At 45.5% G+C, this 21886-nt stretch overlaps 1 protein-coding gene across 4 annotated transcripts in view; it reads left to right on the top strand.

Annotated features, from left to right (window-relative positions):
* The window catches only part of ITGA9 (integrin subunit alpha 9), a 541618-nt gene that overhangs the window by 107271 nt on the left and 412461 nt on the right, over positions 1-21886 (top strand). For all 4 annotated transcript variants that reach the window (XM_081971274.1, XM_081971275.1, XM_081971273.1 and 1 more), the window contains exons 10-12: positions 13116-13221; positions 14356-14450; positions 17802-17892. In XM_081971274.1, coding sequence (XP_081827400.1) covers positions 13116-13221; positions 14356-14450; positions 17802-17892 — 292 coding nt within the window. The remainder of the gene's footprint in view (positions 1-13115; positions 13222-14355; positions 14451-17801; positions 17893-21886) is intronic.

Genomic DNA, 21886 nt, shown 5'->3' with positions numbered 1-21886 from the left:
CACCTTGTTTACAAACCCACTGCTGGAACTCACTGCTGCCCCCACCACCACCACTTGGAGTTCCAGGCGTTTGGCAAAAGGTGAGCAAGAATTCCCCTCAGCATTTTTCCCACCAGTGGAAAAAGTGCTGAGAGCTCACCCCTGCTGCCTCGCCTGCTGCTTGACGCTCCAAGGGTGTGTGCAATGCCGGTGGCTTTGGGAGATGCTGACCGGTAGGGAGGAGGGGCTAGGCTAGCATGAATGCTTATTTGAATGTAGGTAGGAGGAGGCAGTTCTGGCGAAGGTGAGGCAAGGCGAGTGTCAGAGTGGGCCAGTTTGGGGGTGTGGCCAGGCAGCTATCACTATTGGTTTAGCAATGTAGGCCCAATTATCACAATCGGTTCACCCAAACTGGGAGCAACCCAACTCCGACTTTGCCTCCTCCAACTCCTTGGAGTTCTATTTTTTTTTGAAAAACTATTTTTTTCCTATGTAAGATGAAGATATTTATATAATTAGGGGCAACTGGGATTCAAATATCCTAGTCAAAGAACCAGACAATGCTACACCATCTATATGCAGGCTGTAAAACAAGCAATGTGACATGTATGACCCTGTACATTAGAGTAAATTTCTCCTTCTCCAAGTTGAATGCATATCTGGATAGTTTTCCTCCCTTCTGTTTCCTGCCTTTTGTACTTTATTATTTTTTTACTGGAAGCCTATGTGAACTTTTCTTTCTTAGGACATGACAATAGTAGGAAATCTGAAAATGCAAGGAGCTCCAGAGGGATCCCCAGAGCTTTCAGAATGTTGTGGTACCATACTATCAGAAAGAAAGAGAGGGATGCCAATTCCCACAAAGATTTTTTTAATTATACATCAATATCAATACATGAACAGTGAGGCATCTGGGTATCATTCATTTGAATACAAGTAGTAATGATAATATTATTTGTTATTTAAATCATACTTATGTAATTGTAATAATATTCTTATACATATTTGTATTAAACTATAAGTCTTCATTATTTAATTGTTCAACATTTTAGTCCCCCATTCTAATAACAATAACAGTATCATTGGAATGTACATAGTATCACCATCTTTCAACCTCTTAGCTATTACTTTAAATACCGTGTTTCCCCCAAAATATGACAGGGTCTTATTTTCTTTTTACCTACAAAATATGGCTTGGGCTTTATTATGGGGGGAGGGTTTATTGTTTTGGGGTTGCTGGGTGGCTGCTCTCTTGTGAGCAGGCTCCCAAAGAGCTGGGCACAGCCTCATGGGCAAATGGCTGTGTTGTGCTGTCGCAGCAGCACAACACAACAGCCATGAAGCAACCACGCTCACGAACAGCCACCTGGCAAATCCCCTTTGCAGCCGGACAGAGCGCCACTCACCGACCCAGTAATATCCTAAAGGCGCTAAGCCACATAGCACTCTGCCCGGCTGGAAAGAGAGGTTGCACGAGCACTTGTTCTGCCTCCAGCTCGTGTGCCTCCCTGCCTCACCATGCCCAACTCTCCCTGCAGGGCTGGGCCAGGGCCCCAGGGCAACGGCCCCACTGCCGCCACCATGCTCCGAGCACTGTTCCCTCTAAGGTGCGTGGCTGCACGGCCGCGCACGTGGCAAGAAAACACCGCACAGCAGTTTCCAACTGCCGCGCAGTGATTTCTACTGTCACAGGTGCTGAAGGTCCTTTGCAGATGGCTAGAACTGGTTGCCCGCAAAGGACCTCCCCGGACTTGTTTTGATGAGCGGGGGGGGGGGGGCGACTGAGTTCAGCAAAGCAAGCCCAGGAAGGTCCTTTGTTGGTGGCCAATCCTAGCTGCTTGCGCCTGGCGCTGCGGCTAAAGTAAACCCCCAAAGCCCCTGCCGCTACCAGAATATCTGCTGCCTCCTCCTCCTCCTCTAACAGCACCACCACATTTGCTGCCCGACGCTGCGGCCGAGGTGAAAGCCACCAAAGCTCCTGCCAGCACCCCCGCCCATGGCAGCGGCGCCTCCCCCTCTGTTCGGAGCACCTGAGCTGGGCCCTGCGTTACCCCTGCCCCCTCCTCCTCTGCTGTGCTTTTGAGGAGCCATGAGGCCGCGGGAGCCAGTAGGAAGGTGGCGGAGGGGGGCAGGAGCAAGGGGAAAAAGGCCTCATGGTTTCTCAAAAGCACGGCGGAGAAGGAGAAGGCAGCAGGGGTAACGCGGTGCCCAGCTCAGGTGCTCCGAGTGGAGGGGGACGCGCCGCCGCCGCTGCCACGGGCGGGGGGCACCAGCGGGAGCTTTGCCGGCTTCACCTCAGCTGCAGCGCTGGGCAGCAAATGTGGCTGTTGGAGGAGGAGGAGGAGAAGGCAGCTGTTATTCTGGTGGCGGCAGGGGCTCGTCGGCATCTTCAGCAGCAGCCCTGCCCCCTGTGAAAAAAACCGAAGATGGAGCAGATCCACGCAGATGACATCGCTGCAACATGACTGGAGATGGAATTCTGGGAGTTGAAGTCCACAAGTCTTCAAGCTGTCAGGTTTGAAGAGTGTGGGTTTTTTTCTAAAGGGTTAATGGTGCCAGGATCTTGCAACTTGACAGCTTTAAGACTTGCATGCTTCAATACCAGAGTTCCTGAGCCAACATGACTGGAGGAGGAATTCTGGGAGTTGAAGTCCACAAGTCTTCAAGCTGTCAGGTTTGAAGACCCCTTGGGTTTTTTTTTCCCTAAAGGGTTAGGGATGCAAGGATCTTGTAACTTGACAGCTTTAAGACTTGTGTGCTTCAAATGCCAGAGTTTCTGACCCAACATTTTGGTTGCTAAGCAAGAGCATTGTTAAGTGATACTATATAACACTTTAAATTAAGCAGGTACCTTGAAGAAACATAACTTTGAGTTTCAAATAATACTGATTTCGTTGTTGTCTTAGGTGACACCTGTGAAAAAAATTCAGGTGCTGCTCAGGCATGAAAATGTGCTGCTCAAACACTATACTTTTCTGCTCACACTGAAAAAAAATTAGAGGGAACATTGGCTCCGAGCATAAGCGGCTTCCAAACTTCGGAGATCTGCTGCCGAGTCTTCCGGCAGCGGCCGCTCTGGGACTACGCTCTGTGGTTGTGGACTGGCTGCAGGAAGACTTTCTGTACAACATGCCCAACTCTCCCAGTCCTGCAGGGAGAGTTGGGCATGGTGAGGCAGGGAGGCACGCGAGCTGGAGGCAGAACAAGTGCTCGCGCAACCGCTCTTTCCAGCCGGGCAGAGCGCCATGCAGCTTAGCACCTTTGGGATATTATTGGGTTGGTGAGTGGTGCTCTGCCCAGCTGGAAAGGGGCATTGCCGGGTGGCTGATTGTGAGAGCAGCTGCCCAGCAACCCCCCACTCCAGCTGGGCACAGTGCCACCCACTAACCTAGTGGTATCCCAAAGGCATCAAGCATGTGAGTGCCTTTGCCTCCTCTCCCCCCCCGCTCCTGCAGCTTTGCGCCTTCAGGATATTGCTAGGTTGGTGAGTGGCACTCTGCCTGGCTGGAGGGGGGGTTGTCCAGGGGGCTTATTATTGGGGGAGGGCATATTTTTTGCCCACAGGAAAAATATGTCATGGTCTTATTACCAGGACATGTCAGGGAAACACGGAATATTATATAAAATATGCATAATAATAATCCCCCTATTTCTAGCATTTACTGTATGCATCATCTTTGTTACGCATTTTAATATTTCAGTTCTTATTTGTTTTTTAACTTGCCTCCCAAATTCCTCCGTTGGGTCTTCTCTATCTTTCCTGTTTAATTTAAATATTTCTTCCATCTTTTGCAGCCATACCTCCAGAGGATCTGCCCAACTCTCCATTTCAAAGATATCTTTCTGTTTATCTAGTATCATTTTAGCAGGTATTTTGCCTGAATTGCTTTGTAAGTTTTTATTACCTTCTCCCTCTTCTCTTCTTGCTTATTTGTTTATTTAGTTCTGCCTTTTTCCCTGGTCTCTCCATTGTCACCTTTATTTCTCTTTTGATCATTAGTCATTGTCTCTTGTGGAGCACTTTCTAATTTCCCATTTATGTTATTCATTAAGTCCATTATCTCCCTGTGATTTCTTGTCATAGAATCATGAATGCTTTGAAACATTGCTACCAATTCTTTTTGCAACCCTCTTATTTCCCCCTGCTGAAACATCTTGCCTTCTTTTTTGATGAATCCAAATATTGCTCAGTAGTCTGTCAATGTTCTATCACTGCTCCAGAGTCTCAATTATTTTTGCCCTCAGAAAGTCAATCTGGAAACCATTTATTCATTCCTGATGTTGCTTCTCCGGAAATACAGTAATATGGTTCTTTATGTCCCACAGTTAGTCAATTTAGCTCTTTTTAGGTAATACAGGACAATTTTCAAATGTCTCCTTAAGTCTTTGCTATAGGTTTAATCATCTCCTGATATTTAAAAGTCACTTTACTTAGTATTTTCAATGTTTGAGCTTCAGTAGTCATGGAATAGATAATAGACCTGGCGTGCATTACAGAGACCTGGTTAGGCCATGAGGGGTGTGTGCCCCTTAGCGAACTATGCCCACCAGGCTTCCGGGCATTTCACCAGCCGAGAGCCCAGGGCAGGGGCGGGGGGGGGGTAGCAGTGGTTATTAGGGAAAGTCTCAGACCTCAGGAGGTCACTGTGCCTCAGATAAGCGGGTGTGAGTCCCTCTTTGTGAAGTGGGGCCTTGGAGCTCAGGTGGGCCTTTTTGTTACGTATCTGTCTCCCTGCTACGTTTCATCGGCCCTGCCGGAGCTGCTGGATGTGTTAGCTGGATTGGCGGTTGATTTCCCCAGGCTCAGGGTTCTGGGGGATTTCAATCTGCCCTCCATTGACGAGACATCCGGGTCAGCTCGGGAGTTCACGGCTCCCATTACAGCTATGGACCTAACTCAGTTAATTCAAGACCCCACCCATAATGGGGGACACACGCTCGACCTGATTTTTGTCTCTGGGCAGTGGATGAATGATCTATATTTAGGGGATATTTCTATTCAACCCTTGTCATGGTCTGATCATTTCCTCATCAGGCTTGACTTCCATACTACTACCCCTCGCTGCAGGGAGGTGGAACCGACCAGATGGTTCCGCCCCAGGCACCTGATGGACCCCGAAAGGTTCCTGATGGAGCTTGGGACTTTTCCTGAATCCCTTGCTCACAACTCGACTGAAGCTCTAGTGGAAGCCTGGGATAGGGCGGCCGCTGGGGCCTTGGATCGCGTTGTGCCTTTGCGGCCTCTGACCCGGTGTCGATCCCGGGTGGCTCCCTGGTTTACCGAGGAGCTCCGGAGATGAAACACCAGAAAAGACACCTAGAGAGTGGCTGGAGGGCCAGCCGGTCCGAATCTGATCGAACACTAGTAAGAATTCATATTGAATCCTACTTAGTGGCGATGGAAGCGGCAAAACGGCAACATTTTTCTGCTCTTATCACGTCCACAGATAACCGCCCAGCCGCCCTGTTCAGGGTGACCCGTTCCTTACTTAACCAAGGAACTGGGGAAGACCCCTTGCATTTAGGGCTGAAGAATTTGTTCAGTATCTGCAGGATAAAATCGCTCAGATCCAGACAGGCTTGGACTCTGACTGGGTAGATTTGGGCGAGCCGACGGGGATGAATCTTGAGGAGACAATCTGGGATGAGTTTGACCCTGTGACCCCCGAGGGCATGGACAGGATTATGAGGAGACTCAGTGCTGCCACTTGTGTGCTGGACCTGTGTCCCTCGTGGTTAGTTTCGGCTTCGCGGGAGGTGACACGAGGCTGGCTCCAGGCGATTACCAACGCTTCATTGAGAGAGGGGTTCTTTCCCACCGCTTTGAAGGAGGCGGTGGTGAGGCCCCTCCTTAAGAAGCCTTCCCTGGACCCAGCTTCTTTAGCCAACTACCGTCCGGTCTCCAACCTTCACTTTGTAGTGAAGGCTGTCGAGAGTGTGGTAGCACGTCAGCTTCCCCAGTACCTAGATGAAGCTGTCTACCTGGATCCATTTCAGTCGGGTTTCAGGCCCGGGTACAGCACGGAGACGGCATTGGTCACATTGGTCGATGATCTCTGGCGGGCCCAGGACAGGGGCTGCTCCTCTGTCCTGGTCCTATTGAACCTCTCAGCAGCTTTCGATACCATCGACCATGGTATCCTACTGCGACAACTCGGGGGCTTGGGAGTGGGGGGCACCGTTTTACGGTGATTCTCCTCCTACCTATCGGATCAGTTGCAGTTTGTGTTGCCTGGAGAGAGAGATCGACCCCCAGGTGCGTCACTTGTGGGGTGGCCCAGGGGTCGGTTCTCTCACCCCTACTGTATTATTATTATTATTATTATTATTATTATTATTATTATTATTATTATTATTATTATTATTATTATTATTATTATTATTATTATTAATTTATTTATTTATTTATTTATTTATTTATTTATTTATTTATTTATTTATTTATTCACATTTCTAAACCGCCCCCTCTCCCAAAAAGGGACTCGGGGCGGTGTACAGTCCACAATAAATCACAGATAAAATACAAATATAAATAGGGCTATAAATATATGTATGTATGTATGTATGTGGAGGAGGTTAAAATTAAGAGTCCTGTACAGAAGAATAAATAAATATGAGGCTAAAAGCCCTAAAAACAATTAAAACTAAAACATTACTCTTAAAATAACCAGATGAGAATATACTACCAGGAGTTCATAGATGTAACATTTATAATCATGCCAGGCCAGCTAGTCGGAACAGGTGAGTCTTCAATTTTTGACGGAAGGAGCGGAAGTCCGAGGTGGTTCTAATGTCAGGGGGGAGGTCATTCCAGAGGGTTGGGCCCATCACAGAGAAGGCTCTACTCCTCGGCGCCGCCCGCTGGCATTGCCTAGTGGACGGCACCTGGAGAAGGCCCTCTCTGTGAGAGCGGATTGGCCGCAGGGATGTATGTGGGAGGATGCGATCCCGCAAGTAACTAGGTCCTGAGCCATGGAGCGCTTTAAAGATAGTAATCAGGACCTTGAAACGCACCCGAAAAACCACAGGTAGCCAGTGAGCTTGCGCAGGAGCGGTGTTACGTGGGAGTATCTAGACCTCCCCATGATAACCCGCGCGGCCGCGTTCTGGACTAGCTGCAGTCTCCGGGCGCGTCCCAAGGGAAGCCCCATGTAGAGAGCATTACAGTAATCTAGGCGAGACGTCACCAGCGCATGAGTGACTGTGCATAGGGCATCTCGGTCCAGTAGGGGGCGCAATTGGCGCACCAGGCGAACCTGGTGGAACGCCCCCCTTGCCACAGCTGCCACATGGTCATCCATTGACAGCCGGGCATCTAGGAGGACGCCCAAATTGCGCGCCCGTTCCACAGGGGGCAGTAGCTCGTCCCCTATGGCCAGCGATGGAGTCAGCTGGCTGAACCGAGGTGCCGGAAGCCACAGCCACTCAGTCTTGGAGGGGTTGAGTTTGAGTCTGTTGTCCCCCATCCAGACCCCGACGGCTTCCAGACACCGGGACATCACTGCAACAGCCTCGTTGGGGTGGTTTGGGGTTGAAATGTACAGCTGCGTATCATCAGCGTACAGATGGTATTCAACCCCAAAACCACGGATGATCTCACCCAGCGGCTTCACGTATGCATTGAACAGAAGGGGCGAGAGAACCGACCCCTGCGGCACCCCACAAGAGAGTGGCCTCGGGGTCGATCTCTGCCCCCCTGTCAACACATATTGCATCCGGCCGGAGAGGTAAGAGTCGAACCACCGTAACACGCTGCCTCCGACTCCCATCCCCTCCAGCCGGCGCAGAAGGATACCATGGTCGATGGTATCAAAAGCCGCTGAGAGATCTAATAGGACCAGGATAGAGGAACAACCTCTATCTCTGGCCCTCCAGAGATCATCAACCAACGCGACCAAGGCTGTCTCAGTGCTGTGCCCGGGTCGGAAGCCGGACTGGCCTGGGTCTAGATAATCGGATTCATCGAGGTGACGCGGAAACTGCTGCGCCACCACATTCTCAACAACCTTCGCCAAAAAAGGGAGGTTGGAGACTGGACGATAATTAGCTAGCTCCATTTGGTCGAGTGAAGGCCTCTTGAGTAAGGGCCTCACCACCGCCTCTTTCAAGACGGTAGGTAAGGATCCCTCACCCAACGAGGCGTTCACCAGGCCCAGAAGCCAGCCTTGTGTCACCTCCCAGGATGCCAGTACCAGCCAGGAGGGACACGGGTCCAATGAACATGTGGTGGGTCGCAGCCTTACATGCAACCTGTCTAAATCCTCGGGGGCAACAGAGTCAAACTCCTCCCAGAGTGGACTCACAAGACTCACTGCTGACGGCCCGTCCAGACCACTGGAGGGGGCCCATCCGCTCCGGATCTGAGCGACTTTGTTCTGCAGATATTCTCCAAACTCCTCTGCTCTACCCTGTAAGGGTGCCCCCCGCGTCTCTTGCACCAAGAGGGAGCGGGTGACCCTAAACAGGGCGGCAGGGCGGTTATCCGCAGACGCAATAAGAGCGGCACAATGTCTACGTTTGGCCGCTCTCAATGCCACAAGGTAAGTCTGTAAATAGGCTCTTACCTGTGTTCGGTCAGACTCGCAGCGTGAGGACCTCCACCTGCTCTCTAGACGTCTCCTCTGGCGCTTCATCACCCTCAGCTCCTCGGTATACCAGGGAGCCCGGGTGGGTCGCTGCCGTAGGAGAGGTCGCAAAGGCGCAACCCGGTCCAAGGCCCCAGCCATCGCCCTATTCCAGGCGGCCACTAGGTCCTCCGACCGAGCGCGGGTCAGGGCTACAGGTAGCGGCCCAAGCTCCGACTGGAACCTATCAGGTTCCATCAGATGCTTGGGGCGGTACCAGCTTGGACAAACTGGTTCCGCCTCCTCGCGGTGGGGGGTAGCGCCAGGGAAGTCTAGCCGGAGACAGGAGTGATCTGACCATGACAGGGGAGTAATGTCTAAGTCCCCTATTCCCAGATCACTCGTCCACTGCTCAGATACAAAAACAAGGTCCAGTGTGTGGCCACCTTCATGTGTGGGGCCCTGAATTAGTTGGGTCAGGCCCATGGCTGTCATGGAAGCCATGAACTCCTGAGCCACCTCGGATGCTGCTCCCGTCGATGGCAGGTTGAAATCTCCCATAACCAAAAGTTTGGGGATCTCCACCGCCGTCTCCGAGATCAGCTCGAGGAGCTCGGGCAGGGCTGCTGACGTATAGCGAGGAGCCAAGTATACAATCAGCAGACCCCAGTGCCTCCCTGGGCCCCATTTCACACCAAGTGACTCACACCCGGGTATCTGAGAAACAGTGAACTCCCTCGGCTCTAGACCATCCCGTATAACCACCGCCACCCCTCCACCCTTACCCAGGGCCCGGGGCTGATGAAATGCATGGAAACCTGGTGGGCACATTTCCACGAGGGGCAAACCACCCTCGTGACCCAACCAGGTCTCTGTTATTCCTGCAAGGTCCAGCTCCCCCTCAGAGATCAACTCATTAATGAGGGGGGCCTTGTTGGTCACAGACCTTGCATTGCAAAGCATCAGCTGCAGGCCCTGTCTCTGTAGATCCCGACCACCTAGGTTGCGGGGGTTGGTACAAACGACCGGGCGTAGCCAGCAGCCACGGTCTCCCAACCGACCTTGTGATCTTCTCTTGTCCTCGCATCCCCCCCTCCCCGCGACCGTTGTAATAAAACAACCCTCTACTGGAATAGTTTGTTCCCTCCCCCCCCACTCCGCTCACTTCCCTCCTAGACTCACCTGTTCGTGTGGCACTGGCTTCCCTCCTGGCCTGGTTATCCCCCCCCCTTCCCATAACCCCCTAAAAACAGTATAAAACATTTTGCTAAAAAGCCCCTCAGCTTCCTCTTCTTCCACCTCTCGGGGTTCACGAACCCGTCATCAAGGCTGGCCCTTGAGAGAGCCAAGGGCCATACCTGCGAGAGAGGGGCCTCCCGCAGATGAAGCAGGTCTGTCCTCGAGTAAATTGGTAGGTTGTTGACCATCCCGATAGGGTAGGGGTGCAGATGATATAAAAGTTAATAGTTAAAAACCAGTGGGCTAGAGTCTCAATGGAGGGCGGAGGGTTTTTCAATGTCCAGGTGGTACTTAGAACCATATATATGAAACCGCTGGGTGAGATCATCTGTGGTTTTGGGGTACGGTATCATCAATATGCTGATAATACCCAACTTTTCATCTCTACCCCAAACCACCCAAACGATCCCCTCAACGTGATGTCCCGATGCCTGGAGGCTGTGCGCATCTGGATGGGGAGGAACAGGCTCAAGCTCAATCCCTCCATGACTGAGTGGCTGTGGTTTCCGTCATCCCGATTTGTGCATCTTGTTCCATCTTTGATAATAGGGGGAGAAATTTTAGCCCCCTCAGAGAAGGCTCGCAATCTGAGAGTCCTCCTGGCTTAGTTTAGAAGAACATCTGACGGCTGTGACCAGGGGGGCCTTTTACCAGGTTTGCCTGGTACGTCAGTTGCACTCCTTCCTGGATCGAGATGCTCTGTGCACAGTCACTCATGCCCTCGTCCTTTCTCGCCTGGACTACTGCAACGCTCTCTACATGGGGCTGCCCTTGAAGAGCACCCGGAGGCTTCAGCTGGTCCAGAATGCGGCCGCGCGGGTTATCATGGGGGTACCTAGGTGCTCCCATGTTACACCCCTTTCAGGCAGCCTGCACTGGTTACCGGTTGTCCTCCGGGTGCGATTCAAGGTACTAATTATGACCTTTAAAGTGCTCCATGGCTTAGGCCCAGGGTACCTGCGAGACCACCTACTGCCACCAATAGCCTCCCACCGTCCAATACAATCCCACAGAGTTGGCCTCCTCAGGGTGCCGTCGGCCAGGCAGTGTTGGCTGGTGACCCCCAGGGGGAGAGCCTTCTCTGTGGGAGCGCCTTCCCTCTGGAATGAGCTGCCCCCGGAGCTTCGCATAATCCCTGACCTCCGGTCATTCCGACACGCCCTAAAAAGTTGGCTTTTCCAGCAAGCCGGCCTGGCCTGTTAATTTTATTTAATTTTTAAAATGTGAGTGTTATATAAATTGGTTTTGTTTTTTGGACTGTTTCTAATTTCCTTTTAACTTTTGTACTATCTGTTTTTAATGCTGTATGCCTCCCTGAGTCCTTGGGAGAAGGGCGGCATATAAATCCAATAAATCCAAATCCAAATATAAAGCAATAGATATAACAGCAATCCTTTAGATGTTATTTCCATTTTCTCCTGTCTTATTAGTATTTTTCTCAGAGTTTATTCCATTCACCAGTAGATGGTGCCTTCCATTTAACTTCAACATCGCATAGATTCCAACAAGTTCCATTTGTATTTATTCAAACAAATAATCAAAATTCTGACAAGTAATTCCAGCATTTTGAAATGCCTTACTGCCAATAAAAATTAGAGATCCAATCTTTTTTTTTTTTTTAGGTTTTGCGCTCTGTCTTAATATCTTTTTTAGGTCAATAAGTTTTCTCTCTGTAATTGTTCACCCTTCAAAGAGTCCTTTTTCCAGAATTTATTTCCTTTAGGTTCCAGGTAAAAAATAAAGTCACCTCACCTAGTTCCAGTCACTATTCATCTACACCGCTACAGCAGTCTTTGTTTCTTCGGCTGCCCAGCTCTCTTCTTTGTTAACTGATGAGAGGGAATTAGCCCTGGGTCAAGCAGGAGAGCCGCTGCTCTCCGCAACCTGCAGGCACTCCTCCACTCTTCATTACCCCTACAGGGTGACTTTAGTCCCTTATGGGGCCCTCCAACAAAGGGATTTGTGCAAGTTCGTGGAGCCCCACTTTTCACATTCGATAGCACCGCAACATCAACCAGAAATCAATTCCCACAAAGATTTTCAAAGAGCCTCTTTTCCTGCTGGTATTGGAAAATTGTTGGGTAGAACAAGACTTATAGATTCTCAGTGGGAATGGGGGATTTCAAGATTGAATATGTTTAATGTTTAAGCCCATTGTTATACCTAATGACAGAAATTTTCAGATTTAGAATGGGACAGCTATTTACTGACTTAATTTTTTATTCCCTGTTCCAGATTGAGACCAGGGGAATTTGCACAAATGTCACCTATACTACAAGTTAGAGACTGTAGTGAAACATGCATGGAACTATTCTAAAAGTTCAGATTAGAAATCCATGGCTTGGAAAATTTAGATTAGTGGAATACATCTCCAAAACCTATGCATCTCATTTATTATATATAGAATCCTAGAATGTAAGGGGATTACAAAAGTCATTTAGTTCAACCCCTGCATTTACAGGAAATTTACAACTACCAGTCTGTTTTTAACGCTTTCATTGTTAAAGAAATCCTGATTAACTATATTCTTACATAGTTGCATGCCTACTGCTCTTGTTAATACTACAGGAGAATCCCCTGTTTTGCTATACAGAAAAGGGAATACCTCTTCTAAAACAATCCTGTTGTGACATCAGTATGGTTCACCGGCAGGTAAACCAAAAAAACCCTTTTTTTCCTGCAGCTGATGAATCAACATGTTTATTTTAACACTAATTGAACTGATTTATCTATCCCAGCTCCAGTGATTATGGGAGATTTTGCTGAATATGTTGTATGCTAAAATTTCCTTCCAGCTGTTCATTTGAACAGAAAAGTATTATACTTTGCTAGCTATTTAGCTTTTTGCAATAACACATATGGAGGTTTTCACATTTGTGAGATTTTTCTATGTTTTGGATTTTGAGAAATTAGATTTTCCACGTATTAGTCTTTGCAGTGATATTCAGTCCAGTGCAGAGGTGGGTTGCTGCTGATTTGGCCCAGATCAGCCAAACCGATAGTAGCGGCAATGGGAGGCTCAGCCTGCCCACCCGGATGCTTCTGTGCGCGCAAAGAAGGTAGTAACAAAATTGGCAACCCACTTCTGGTCCAGAGATTCCATTTTCAGGAACAATTCAGTACTTTTTAAATTTTAAACGGATCTCCTCTCTATAATATGTGAATAATTGCATTGATCGAAGCATATGGTCAGAAGTTCAGGAATCTTATCCCAGATATGTTCCAGGTGTTTCCTGAAGGACATATATATGAGATTCATCCAGCACCAGCAGCCATGCATCTTTCAACACTAGCCTCTATTTTGCTTAACTTGGCCTATTTCCTGTTTGCTAGGGAGTTATGGAAGAGCAGTGTGTTCTGGATGGCGATAACACCTACAATGCACACTTCGGGGAAAGCATGGCATCCCTTGGGGACATTGATGATGATGGATTTCCAGGTCAGTATATTTTCTTTTGAACCAGGTCTTGTTCTTTCTTGCTTTAGCAAGACAAATCTGGTATTTACAGAGTACATATAATAATATTGAACTATTATAATTATATGTATATAATTTGTTGATATAATGAAGAGACAAGTGCACTGGGGGTTATTTTTGGCTTAAGTCTGATATTTGTTGTCTAACATATCCAAGGGTCTCATTTATGTGTAAGTAAAATAGGAAAGCAGGGGCTTCTTTTTAAAATCTCTGGTGTTGGAATTAAATTAATTTCTTTCAATACTGTACCTCAAATTTTTGAAAGAAGTTGATTTTTCCTAATGTAGTCTAACTGATCTAAAAGGGACAAACAGTAGTAAAGAGAGGAAAATAAGCAACTTCACACTGAATTGGATTAAAATATTGGGCAGTTCTTATAATGGGAACTGAATAGAAAAAAAACAGGGACCATGGGGAAAAAACTAGTTTAGAAATAATTTATACTTAACCCTGAATCTACCTTAACACATGCAACTAAAATTGGCTCCTGCTAATTAAATTAAAGGTAGTTTTTTTTCTATTGATTAAAATTTCCAGTTGTGATTTTTAACCAACTTCGCAGTTGGTTAATAAATACAATTTGAACTAGCTTAAATGATCTAATTGTATGTTATCTAGACAAAATAAAACAACAAAAACATACATTTAGATTGCATGTTGAATCCCATATCCAACTTAATTTACATTATCATAATGTTTTGAAGACCTGGACATTTTGAAAACAATTTGACAGAGATTATGCTGTGGATTGGCTATGTGGTAGGGAATTATATTCTCTGTGCAACTCATAAATTTATCTACCATTACCTAAGATCTGTCTTGCAAGCAAGCCAAGATGGGTAAGTATTCTCCTGGACATAATTGGTATCATTTATAGAAACTAAACACATGTTTTTATTAGGTGAAATTCAAATCTGAAGGTTTGTTTAACTTTAGAAATCCAGTGTTTATGAAATGAAGTAATATTCTGCAAATTTCATTGCCATTAAAACAGTTGCTCCTATCTTTGTGTTAAAGAAGGTAGGCTGAAAAAAAATCCACTTTCAGAACTAGAAGAATTCACCGTCACTTCTTATATTATTTGGCCTTTTGTAGATGTTGCCATTGGTGCTCCTAAAGAAGATAACTATGCAGGAGCAGTATATATTTATCACGGATACATTGGGGGCATCATTCCTCGATATTCCATGGTAAGTATTAAATGTTACAAGTATTTGCAAGAATATGGCAAGCTAAATTAGGACAAATCTAAAAGTTAGAAAGTGGCCTTTTGCTTAAAATACCAGTTTCATACATGGTTTAACTAAGTTATTGCTAAAAGCTTATACATAGGAATATTCTCAAGGAATGGTTAGAATCTGGTTAGATAAGGATCATCAGCAATCAAGAGGGGGGGAGTTGGACTTAGTTCACTTGTGGCTACAGTAGTGATTCTCCTCTGATCCCTCTTTTTATCTCTCACTTGGCTTTGCGAGTTCTTCTCCTACAATAAAAAGAAATCAAGGCAAAAAAATATCCAAACTCCCAAGCCCAAAATAAACAGAAAAAAAGAGAAAAGAGAAGGGCCATAAGCATACTGTGTTTTTTTTAATTTCATCTTAAAATCTCATGCTTTATCTTCAAATTCTTGGCACCAATCTAGAAAGTGGGAGACTATGAATTTAAGTCCTGCCTTACCATGAAAGTCAGTTGGGTGATTTAGAACCAATCACTCTTTCTCAATCCAATCCACCTCATACATTTGTTGTAGGGAAAATTGAAGGAAGAAGGTGTGTTAGATATGTTCGCTGCCTTAAGTTATTAGTAAAAATAATAAAGGTGGATTATAAATAAATAAAAATAAATAACAAGCCATAACAAGATTTTATGGGCTAAAATAAGGAAAACAACAACTTGATTTAATATCTATTCAACTATTTTCTTTCTGCCTTTCTAGAAAGTTTTTCTATTGATTTCATCTTAGATTCTTGGCTGTAATAGTGGAAGTCAAAACCAATTCTGCTACTTTTAATAAGAATGTGTGTTACTAGATCACAATATGAGTCTATTGCCCCAAGCTGGTTAGTGTTGTATTTTTGCTTTTGAAAAGACTTGGTAGGGGGGAATTATTATTTTTATCCAGCTGTTTAAATTACTGATCTAAATATTTTTCTTTGTTGCTGGGTGGGGGTTTATGAGGGATGCTAAGTCAGAGATTAGTGATTGCCTCTGAGATCATTTGAGAAGTCTGCAGATGACTAGTTCTGCTGTTTGCTGACTGTTTTAGAATTCATTAACTCTCCTTTGAAACACAATAACATATGCTAAATTCCTTTTTATGATAGTTTGTGAAAGTGATAATTCGTGATGTCTGGACAATTATTTCTGTCCATGGGGAGGAGAGTGGAAATATTAGAACTGATTCAGATGCATAATGTTAGTTTGGCTGAGGATATCTGCATGTAGGAGAGGAAATAATGTTTGCTTTTTTCCACATTTGAGGCAATGTTAGAATTTTATACGAAGGGAGATTAATATTGGCAAACAGTTAAAATAACCATTGAATCTTTTGGGTTTTTAGAAAAAGTTCTTGCTCATGATGTTCCATTTTTGTCTTTGATCTCATTTTTTCTTTCTCTTTTTTGCCTCAAGCTTCTGATGATTATATTATATTGCTTTGTCATGTTCTCATGGATAGGGCTGTAGGTCAGCCATTTACTTGCCTCACAAATCTATCAAACACTTTTAGATGTTTAATTTGTAATGTCTGCCTACCTGGCATCTGTTGGAACCAGTAACATTAGGGTGAAAGATTTGGGCACGGTTGCTGAACCATCCAGATGCTATTGATTTTGTAAAACATTCTCCTTTCTTTCCTTCCTCCTTCCCTCCCTCCTTCCCCCTCTCTCTTTCTCTTACTCTCTTTCTCACACACACACACACTACACAACTGTTGCATATTACGATGAAAGAGGCATTTAGTTACAGATGCTGTGATAAAATTTTACAAAGCAAATGATACAGCAAAAGATACAACAAAATCCTGGGCATAGCTGAAATACCTTAAGCTGGCAGACAATGGTCTCTATTAAATAAATACTATCAAGCTCAGTTTTGTGGCCCCTGCTTTCATTTGCAGCTCTCCAAGCTGTGTAGAATTATTCTCCAACCTTTATATCCTAACAGCCTGCAGATGTCTATGGGATAAGTATTGTATAGCTCGGTTCTTACCATCCTAACGGGGACCCCTGCAAAATCCAAGCCACATTCCCTTGTGTAAATGTAATTTGAGGAATCCAACTGCTTTCTGTTGCCTTCATTTCCAAAAGTGACAACATTTTCTTTATAACTTTTTTTGGAACAGAAGATTTATAAGCTCCTTCTCCCTCTTTTATATCTGCAGTTTTTCCCCATTTCTCTCATCTGACAATGGGAAGGGCTATTGTTCTTTTTATTTAGAGTTCCATTTTACGAGTGGAAAATGAATAAACTAAAACCAAAATTCAGAATGTTGCATTCCCATCTCTTACAGACAAATATCAATCTCCTATAGAATGGACAATGTTCTCCAGTAAGGTTCTTAGATTTGTTTTGTGGATGAGCAGAGGCTTATTACACATGAACATCTGCATTGCAAGTTTTGGATGAATAGGAGTCAGAGACTAATTATTTCCTTGCTAAGATAGTTGTATGTTTAAATTTAAAGATATATTAATTGTCCTTATTTGTTCATCCTTGTAGCAAGACACTACTATTATTTTACAACATAACTAACCTGTATAATCTAACAAGCCCATTAATTGTAATGTTATGGAACTAATTGTGAACTGCGAATCATCACCATTGGACAAGTAGGGAAGAAGAGTCAACAATTTGTTCAATGGGATATGGCCTCATTTTTTTCTGATTTATGCAATATAACGCAGCCAGTATATGTCTGCTGAAAGAAACAAAAAATCTATTACTTCTCAAACAAAGGAGGCTTAGTATTAGTGCATTAGATACAGTTGTGATGCCCTAGTGGAGAGTAGAAAATTTTGCATCCTGGTCAAAAAGTGAATTATTTTCAAGGAAAAAAAGTCCAGTTGCCTTTTGAAGTAGCACTTTTGGGATAGCCTCAAAGCCTGCTCTGCCAGTTGGCCTGCTGTCTTGATGGAGATTAATGGAGAGATTGTTAATGAAGATGCCAGCTCCACTCCATTTGTATACTAGTCCCTAACTTAACTAACTTTTGTTCATTTTTAATGTTGAATGTTTTAATGCTTTAATATTTTTGCTTTATAATGTTGTAAGCCATCAGAATTTCTTGGCATTGATAGGGGCAACATATACATTAAATGAATAAATAAAATATGTATGATGCCATTGATATCAGTGTATACATGCCTATGTATAAACCATCTTTCTCATTTGTATAACTTGGAGATAATACATGGTTCACAACCAATCAGCTGAATTCTATCAATAGATAAATTTGCAGTGAATCTTATTAAGTATATAACACATAAATATTGTGTTTCTGATTGGCTTGATTGATGTAAGTTCTGAATTGCTTGTTGCAGAGGATATCTGGAAAAAAGCTAAGTCCATGGTTACAGATGTTTGGCCAGTCCATTTCTGGAGAAGTTGATATGGATGGAAATGGTTATCCAGGTAGGCTATGACAGTCAGTTTAATGCAAATAAATTGATAAAATTAATGGAGGAACTAAAGAATCAAGGATTCATATACTTTCATTTTCTTTCATTTTCATTAAAATGTGCTTGCTTGATACAATAAACATGTTTCAATGAATTTAAGGCAAAGGGGGAAGCGCCTCTTGGATTAAGAGCAGTGACAATAGGTGTCACATAAAAATAGGATTCTTTTCACAAATATCTTTGCATTGTAACATTATATTAAAAGTCATGATATATGGTATTTCATAAAGTTAAAGATGTCCTAAAACTTGATTTTATTGCATTGTATCTTTATCTCTTTATCCTCTCTCACCAAGAAAAACTGTGGGCATAGCTACTCTCTGCTTCCTATACTTTGCAACCTGGCTGGAGACCACTGCCGCTGAAGTGGCACTTCGCTTGCTGCAGCTTGGACACCGGAAGGCGGGAGTAGTGCTGTTCCGGTTTGATGGAAGGCGGCTGGGGCCAGGCCGCTGTGCCTCCCCTTATTTGTAGCCTAGGGTAAGAAGAGGAGGTGACAGATGATTGGTTGTACGAGCAAATCATCCACTGCCTCCTCTTCTTTAGGGCTCAGTGGAAGCTCAGCTGCGGCGCCCCAGCTGCCTTTCTCCAAACCTGGACAGCGCTACTCCCGCCTCCCCAGTGTCCGAGCTGCAGCAAGCGAAGTGTCAGCCTCTGTTTCACTATTTGCTTCTAGCTGCCATTGAAACGGGGAGGGGGGGCTGGTATTTGGGAGGGGAGGTTTAAGTACAGGAGAGATTGTAAAAAGGGAGTTTTGGTCTCACCATCTACTGTGCATGCTGGAGATTAGTGCCTGGTATCGGTCAAGGCCAATATCCTGCATACCAACCTGATGATGCTCCTTGAAGATGGAACTCACTTGACACCTAAGGGATTTGCAGATTGGACACTGGGATAAGGATTACCAGGGGGAGGGGATTTGGTCACATATTGATATGTATGATTTCGTGTGCTTTTGCCTCAGATCTTGCTTTGCTTAGCTGCTATCTTTTCATAACCAGTAAAAGTCCTCTTAATTCTGCAAAATGGAGTTAAGTGGTTTCTTTCTTGGTTGCTGAGGGAGGCCGGCTTGACATTAAGCAAGATCTCACTTTTGCACTCATCCCAGAGCTAACACCTTCCGAGGGGATGTAAATAAAACCAAAACCTTCAAAGGAATATCTTACCCAGGCAGCGACCATGAGGATGACCTGGGGCGGCTGCATCCTCATGTCCCTTGGAGACGGAGCGGATGGCAGATCTGAATTTGGAGGAACAATCCATCTGCCCCAGGTGGTCGTTTGGAGTCGGACAGAAGTATGACCCTGAGGAAATTCCAGCTGGAGTTACCACAAGGTGACATGGGCGGCCGGCAGCTGCTTGGCAGGATGCCAACGAGGAGAACCTTATGATGTCCCAGGCTATGAAACTCTTTCAAGAGGCTTGGGAGAGGTGATGTTTACGTGAGAGCTGTCCTGAAAGAGAGGCTGATCTCCCAGACCTAGAAGAGAGAACTGCAGAAGCCCTGTTCCGCCCAAGGGGGGCCCTGGGGGCAGACAGTGGAGCTCATCAGGATGGGAAAGCAGCATCAGCAGCCACGAGAGCCCTTCCAAGAGGAGGACCCCCCCCCCCACAGACGCCAGATGGCAAAAGTTCCTCCGCTTGGTGTGAAATGTGGTGACCCAAAGGAACTAGGATTTTTTCTGGTCCAAGTCTGGAATTTCATGCAACAATTTGGAAAGGATCTCCCCACTGAAGAAGCCAAGGTAAGAGTTGTTACCATGGCGTTGGAGAACTCCCCCCTGTTGAGTGACTATAATAGGTTTATGGCCACCCTGAGGAAACGCTTTGATGACCCGCTCACGGAACGGAAGGTCAGAACCAGAATGAAAACCCTTATCCAGGGGACGAACCCAGTGGCTGATTATATAGAAGAGTTTCATGAATTATCTGTTTATATGCGGGAGTGGTCGGAAGAAGCTTTAATGGACAGTTTTATGGATGGCTTAAACAAAGATATACCCCCCCCCCCGTAACTTGCAATGCTGGTACAAATTGGAAGCAGACATGGAGATCGATCTAGCCAAAGAAAAAAATTGGTCTACAAGCAAGCCCCGGTCTACCACCTGCTTCCGTTGCAGCAAGGAGGGACACCGGGCAGCAAATTGCCGCTCCAAGATTGGCCCAAAGCCCTCTGCTGGGGGGGAGAGGAAGCCAAACAAACAACCTGGAAAGAGAAGGGACACCACCATGAAAGGGGTGGAACCTGTTGCGAGATTCCCTCCCATCTCAATAGAAGAAGAACCATCCTCCTCATCAGGGGAAAGTGAAACCGAATCCGATGACGACCGTCTGGTAAGTTCTTGATCGGGCCCCATGACCATCCCAGTAGAACTTAAGATGCCCTCTACTGGTGCCCAAGCAAAAATGCTGGCCCTTTTAGACTTGGGATGCACACACTGCATTGTTAACCTGGAAGTGGTAGAAAAAATGGGCTTGAAACTGAGAACTTTGAAAGTCAGCTTTTTGCCAGCTAGATGGGTCTATAGCTGGGGGGGCTCCTGCCCACTTTGTGACTGAACCTATAGACGTGGATGGGAGATCACCAGGAAACATTAAGTTTCATTGTGGCACCGGGGATGGACTGGCCTCTCATACTGGGCTTACCCTGGTTATGTAAATGGAACCCACACATCAACTGGAAGAAAGGGTGGTTGTGCATCCGATCCGCTAAACCCCCTGAGGGAGAAGGGAGGGTTTCCAATATTGCATATAAATCCAATAAAACAAACAAACAAACAATTACCAATGCTGAACCTAACCTAGCGGCCATTGTGCAGGAAAAAATTGAGGGGGAGGAGAAAATCCCAAAGGAATATTGGGACCTAAAGGACATTTTCAGTGAAAAATCCTCTGATAAATTACCCCCTCACCGCACGACGGATTGCAGAATTTAGATCCTCCTAGGAGTAAAACTTCCAAAACCCCAGATTTACTCAATGACCCCACACGAAATGGAGCAATTATGGAAGTTTATTGACAAAAATTTGAAAAGGGGGTTTACTGAACCTGCTAGGCCACCTGTGGTCACCCCTGTGTTGTTTAGAGAAAAGAAAGATGGCTCCTTTCGTCTCTGTGTTAACTACAAGAATCTTAATAGTATGTGCATGGAAAATGTATACCCTCTCCCTCTGATGAAGGATATGTTGGCCCAATTGGGTAAAGGGAAGATCTTCATGAAATTGGACCTAAGAGAGGCCTACTACAGAGTCAGAATCAAAGAGGGAGATGAATGGAAAACTGCTTTCAACTGCCCACTCGGGTGTTTTCAATTCAGAGTACTCCCATTTGGCCTACAGGGGACACCAGCTGTTTTCATGCAATTAATAAATGAAGTTTTACATGAACACCTGTACAAGGGCGTGATGGTCTACCTTGATGACATCATTATCTACACGGAAATGTGATGAACACGTGATTTTAGTACGATCAGTACTCAAGAAACTCCAGGCCGCAGAACTTTATGCCAAGTTGTCTAAATGTGAATTTCATCAAGAGAAAATTGATTACTTGGGCTACCGCATCTCCCACAATGGCATCGAGATGGACCCAGTGAAAGTCCAGGCTGTAACTGAATGGGCACCTCCTCGCACACGCAAACAATTACAAAGTTTTGGGGGATTTGCAAATTTTTATCGTCAATTTATCCCCTCGTTTGCCAGCATTGCTTTGCCCATTACAAATCTCCTAAAGTCAAAAGGGGAAGCCAAGCCTAGACCGGGTAAGCCTCTGAATTGGACTATGGAGTGTCAAGCCACTTTCAAAAAATTAAAGCGAACCTTTGCAGCTGAACCTGTTTTGAAACACCCAGATATGGAGGCACCATTTATCGTTCAAGCTGATGCCAGTGATATGGTGGTGGAGGCAGTATTACTTCAAACGAACGCTGATGGAAAATTGCAGCCATG

This window comes from Natrix helvetica (genome assembly GCF_964273705.1).
Source record: "Natrix helvetica genome assembly, chromosome: Z".
In the NCBI taxonomy this organism is placed as follows: domain Eukaryota; kingdom Metazoa; phylum Chordata; class Lepidosauria; order Squamata; family Natricidae; genus Natrix; species Natrix helvetica.
Note: the sequence above shows the minus strand (reverse complement) of the source record. Positions and strands in the feature narration are given on the sequence as shown.